This window comes from Antechinus flavipes, chromosome 5 (assembly GCF_016432865.1).
Source record: "Antechinus flavipes isolate AdamAnt ecotype Samford, QLD, Australia chromosome 5, AdamAnt_v2, whole genome shotgun sequence".
Classification (NCBI taxonomy): Eukaryota; Metazoa; Chordata; class Mammalia; order Dasyuromorphia; family Dasyuridae; genus Antechinus; species Antechinus flavipes.
The window spans coordinates 5484210-5489771 of record NC_067402.1 but is presented as its reverse complement, the minus strand read 5'-3'; the positions used below and the strand labels follow the sequence as shown (position 1 = coordinate 5489771).

The following is a 5562-nucleotide window of genomic DNA, read 5'->3' as shown; positions in this document are numbered from 1 at the left end:
AACCACCCGATATTTCTTGGGTCTTCTCCTTTGTTTCAAGGGTCTGTTCCATCTCTCTGCGATGGACAAGGCAAATGCGGCTCGTAGGCACCCATCTGATTCCTTCTCCACGTGTAGAGATGCAAGCAAATCCTCTCCCCCAAGCAGTTAGCCTATCTGGTCCCTTCCATTCACCACTTTCTGGGTCTCTCCACATCACCTGGCGATTATCTAAAGATAGTGGAGCTGCTCGCACTGGACACTGCTCTTCTGGTGGGTTATAAAACCTGTCTGCTGGAGCCAGTGCATCTTTATCAAAGATTAAAAAATTAATGGTATAGAGAACTAAATTTAGAAGTTCTCTAGGGTTACCCATGGCTCCCCCTTTCTTTTGTTTTTGGAGGAGTGTCTTAATGTCCCTGTTTCTTCTTTCTACTATTGTTTGACCTCCCCAGGAGCTGAGGGCGCCTGTCTCTGGGCCCCGTAGAGTCTATGGACTTGGTTCAGTGTATTGTTCCTTTGGCATGATGGAGATCTGCTAAATCCGTTAGGGGCAGGTCCCACTCCCTTTCTCACTCTCTTCCCAGAAGCTAGGAGCGATTTAAGAGTGTATTCTGGATGTCTTCCAGGACTTGACGGTAAAGCTCATCTCTGGATTTCAGTCCATCGATATGCACTACATCCACACCATTGTTGTCCATCTCCTGCCTGTATTTCTGGTACATGGGCCAAATATGGCCATCAAAGAGACCCGGAGGGTCAGGAACTTTATAGTTGCGGGTACTTCTTCTTCTCTTGCATTCCTCATATGGAACAGCCAAAAAGTAACGGCGACTGTACAAATCCAGCAAGGGCTTGTAACTATAGATCAAGAAGCCTTCCAGGATGAGGATGTGGGTATCATCGGAGTTGGATTCCTGGGAGTTCTGTTGGATGTTGATCCCATGGGTGTGGGCAAACTTCATGGGGTTGTTTAGCCATTCCAGGACGGTGTTCAACATGGCCTCCATGTCCAAAGATTCCAGCACGTCCCATTGCTTAAAGCCGTCTTCCCCGACTTCTATTTGATCTTGTGGCCTGTAAAAGTCATCCTGGTGGATCACACAGCAGTTTGGTAAGGTTTTGCTGAGTCTATTGGTCAGTGTAGTTTTTCCTCCGTTGGTCATGCCTCCAATGCCAATGATGTACTTCATCTTCTGTTCCCTCTGTGGGTGGGGAGTAGTGGTGGAGACGGGCTGGGACGGCGCCAGGGGAAGGGGAGTGGGAGGGGACCCTAATTTCTGGGTTGAAGGGTCTTTTCCACTGGAATCAGGATCGTAGCTTTTCCACTGAAATCCACTGAGGGGTCTGTTAGCCCCACGTTGGGCACCAAATGTTATGAGTTCAAATGTTGGCGTTCTTGTTCTTCTCACAACACAGCCAGTTTAGCTTAGGGCCCTCCGAATATTTCCAAATCCTTCTCTTGGAGCTCAGCTAGCTTTCTGGTGAGTCTTTCAGACCAGCTTGGTCTCAGTGGGGGGCATGCAGGAGCCCAGCCACCTACCACAGTGGTGTGAGATGAAGATGAATCTGGTTGTCCACTGAACTCTCATTCGTAGCTTTATCCTCTGAAAACTCTTTGTCTGCCACCAGAGTCGCTCCTCTCTAGTCCAGCTGAACTCTCTTCTGCGACCAGCCAGCCAAGAGGAAAAAATGTATTCTGTCTTAGATTCCCTCATCGCTGGCCTTTTATCTGACTCTGCTGAGAGAATGGGATTATGGGTTTTCTCCCATAGTGCTCTCTGGCCCAAAGAGCTTTAAGGGAGGTGTGAACGCCCTTGAAGTTAGAAAGTTTACTTTGTGAAGCTGGCATACTTGTGAACTCCAATGAGTAAAGGTGTGAACACAAGCCTTGTATTAATTAGTTCTACTTAGTACCTTGTTTCAGGTTCTGGCCAAAATCTTCTTGTAAGATTAGATCAACTCTAATTAGTTAGCAGTTAGTAAGGATTCCAACAGCTCCAGATGAGGAAACTGAGGCCCTGAGATGTTATTGCCCGTGCTCCCAGAGGTCATTTCAAAGGCAGGATTTGAACCCAGAGTCTTTGACTTCAGACCCAATATTTTTCCTACTGCCTTGCTCTGTCTCCATGCTTTTTGTTCAAACTACTTTTAGAGGGTTTGATTTTTAACTACATCCCTTTGCTCACCCGTCAATCGTGGGCATCCTTTGGAAGCAGATCTTCTCACTGTTCGGTTTCATGGACCGCTTTGCTGAAGTGCATGGATTCCTCAAAAGTGGCTTTTTAAATAATTGGAGAAAATGCCAAATTTCGGCAAGAGGGGGGGTGGGTGGGAATAGATGTCAGTCCCCCCCCTTGTGTAAGCCAGGCCACGAGCTCCTTGGGGGTCCACAGACCCCAAGGTAAGAGCCACTGAACTAGAGAGATGCTTCTCTGTCACCTTGAATAGACCGGGCTCGCTAATGATACCGATAATGATGGCGACCTGAGAACGACAATGGCAGTCACAAAGCAACTGTCCATTTCTCACCTCCTCTGTCCTGCCTCCAGTTCCAGCTCATTCTCCTGGGCGCGGGCTCAGTGTCCGCGGGAAGAAGCAGGGAGGTTCTGGTAGGAGGAGCCGAGCCTGCCAGTGCGGCCTGGCCGTGTCTGCGCCCCTGGAGATGCCGAGTCCTCAGGTCCCCCAGGGAAGCACGTGCCAGTGGGAGGCAAGACCGCCCCCCTCCCTCCCGAGTCTGCGCTCCCTTAAAGCGTCTCCTGAGGGACCTGGCCCAAGGGCATTTGCCGGCGGGGGCACCAGTGGGGACACTGAGCTTCAGCCGTGGTGGGTCGGTACCCACACACATGGGCGCCCGTGGAAATCCCCCCGTGATTCTCCTGTGCATCCGTTTTCAGGCTTGACCACCCGGACAATGGCAGCTTAGACCAGTAAGGGAGAAAGGTTTAAACGAGCACGTTTCCCTTCTCTTCTCCCCCTATGACAAGGCAAAGGAAAGGCGCTTGTCCCACACTGCAGAGCGAGGTCTTCCTTGGAGGAAAGCGCCGGGATTTACCCCTCCCTCAGCCCCGGCCCCTCCCTCTACACCCAGGGTGGCTCCCGTGTGTGTCCTTGTGGAGGCGGGAGGAGCGCGGGCTCCTCAAGGCCGGTGTCGTAGAGATGGGAGATGGAGACTTTTCCTGGCCCGGATCCGTGTGCGGACAGAGAGAGGGAAACAGGGAGAGGAGAGAAAAGGAGGGGAGGGATGGCGGCCGCTGTAATTGCCCCAAATCCAGGAAAGATCACTTAAGGATCCAACATCAAGGTTGTCCCTTCCTGTCCCCACGAGGGCGCTTCCCTCCTGTCCTCCAGAGCTCTCTGTTTGTCCAATCAGTCCCCGGAGGCTCCTCTCGCCACGCCCTGAGGCCCTTGGAGGTGGGATCCACCTCGCCAGTGTCAGCTGGACGCCGCCTGGAAGAGCTGAGGGGCGTGAGCAGAACCAGGAAGAGCTGAGGGGCGTGAGCAGAACCAGGAAGAGCGGGGCCCTCCGTCCTGCCCCGAGCACTTCCTCCCCTTGGGGTCCTGGGTAGGTCACACCCCGGCAGTCAGCCTCTCGGCCCCTCGGCATCAGGGGGACTGTTTTCTCAGCAATAACTCACAGGTCATAGAAACTCCAACCTCTAGAGTACTTCCTTCCCAGGAGCCACGTGAGGGTCAACTGAGCGGGAGGCGGTTTGTGCCTGTTATGGCTCAGGAGTGCACATTTACACGGCTACTTCTAGGATTTACAGAAATGATTACACCCATTTAACAGATGGGGAAACGGAGGCTCAGAGGGGGACTTTTCAGGTTCAAGAGGTCAGGCGTGCCTCTGACCCAAAGGTGGGGCTTCCCGGGCCACGTGGCCCTCGGCAGCTGCCCCGTGCTGGGGAGGAAGGTGCGCACTTCAGCCGCCTCCACCTTTTGTTTGGCTTTCTCTCACCCTCTGATGCTGTCAGTAATTAATTATCTTCACCATCCCCAAATTAGGCAATTAAAAATCTCTCTTCTTTTTTTCCATAAGGAAAGGTCACTAGGCAGCATCTGCTATAGTCAATATGAAAATGAGCTTTCCTAGCATTTAAATAATGTCTCGGGAAAGATTTAATTACAAACAAGGAATAAATACCAAACAATCTGTTGATGGAGGCAGTGATGCAAGCAGAGACTGTCTGAGAGCAGCCGTGGGGCGGGGGAACGGGCCCTTCCTCGGGGCAACACTCCCCCCCTCACCGCCGGTCTTGGGCAGAGCCTCCGATGCACGAGGCTCTGGGCCCACAGCAGAGGCGGAACTCCCCCTTGGCCTTGCCGGGCCCGAGCCCTTCCGCTCTCTCCCAGCGACCTTGTAAATTCTAGGGGTCCATAAGTCCAAGAAATCAAGATGGCGGATGAAGCGAGACACGGCAAAGCGGCCCAGGGAGATGAGAATGGGCGACGGCGTCAGATTGGGCGGGGAGACGGGGAGGGCGCGTGTGTAACGTGGACATGAAGTGACAGAGGGACCTTGGTGAACTGCACGGGCTTCTAGGGGTGCTGGGAAACCGCGGGGTCGGCCCTCAGTCTGCGGGGGATTCGGGGAAGGGCATGGGCAGCCTTGCATAGAAGGAGAATCCCTGTGTGACTGTGAGGCGGCAGAAGGGAGAACAAAGAAGTGCTCCCCGCTAGAGTGGGGGCAGATCCCAGCCGCCCCGCTAGAATGAGTGGGAGCAGATCCCAGTCAGGTGAGATCCCAATACCCCGCTAGAGTCGGGGCAGATCCCAGCCGCCCTGCTAGAATGGAGGCAGATCCCAGCCGCCCCACTAGAATGAGTGGGAGCAGATCCCAGTCAGGTGAGATCCCAATACCGCGCTAGAGTGGGGGCAGATCCCAGGTGGGTGTGGAGGCTCCTTCCGGCTGTAGGGCTGGGAGCCAGGGGAGCCAGAGGGCGGGGCTTCAAGGTCCGACAGGTGCTTCCCACGTGGGCGACCTGCACGACGCCCTTAAAGCCTTTGGGACTGTTTCCCCAACTATGATGGGAGCAGGGGGTGGACTTGGGTGATCTCTGAGAGCCCTTTCGTGGCTAAATCTGTGTCCCAGTGCTTCCGGCCCCTGACTCCCCCTCCGGATGTCAGCCACACCGGGCCGGGGCCACTGAGCAGAGGAGGGTGGAGGGCGTCCTCCGCCCGGGAAACCCCAGGTCCAGCCCCATCTTTGCCTGCCTCGTCTCCTCGCGCCCACCAGGGGGCGCCAGATCGCCTTGCTGCCTGGGCCGGGCGTCTCCTTCCCTGGGGTTGTTTAAGGGAAAGGGCCAGTGAGCGGTTCCCTAAGCAGGCGGCTGGTCGGGGGGGGGGGGGGGGGGGGGCCCTGGAGCCCTCGGGGAGAGAGGCCCAGAGCCCTCGGGGAGGGAGCCCTGGGGGAGGGAGGCCCCGGAGCCCTCGGAGAGGAAGGCACTCAGGGAGGGAGACCCCGGAGCCCTGGGGGAGGGAGGCACTCGGGGAGGGAGGCCCAGAGCCCTCGGAGAGGAAGGCACTCAGGGAGGGAGACCCCGGAGCCCTGGGGGAGGGAGGCACTCGGGGAGGGAGGCC

At 55.5% G+C, this 5562-nt stretch overlaps 1 protein-coding gene across 1 annotated transcript; it reads right to left on the bottom strand.

The window, feature by feature from the left end:
* Positions 1 to 228: 228 nt before the first annotated feature.
* LOC127564852 (nicotinamide riboside kinase 2-like) lies at positions 229 to 1212 on the bottom strand. Its single transcript, XM_052001643.1, has one exon. The coding sequence runs from the start codon at positions 1170 to 1172 to the stop codon at positions 570 to 572; it is 603 nt and encodes a 200-aa protein (XP_051857603.1). The 5' UTR covers positions 1173 to 1212; the 3' UTR covers positions 229 to 569.
* Positions 1213 to 5562: the final 4350 nt, after the last annotated feature.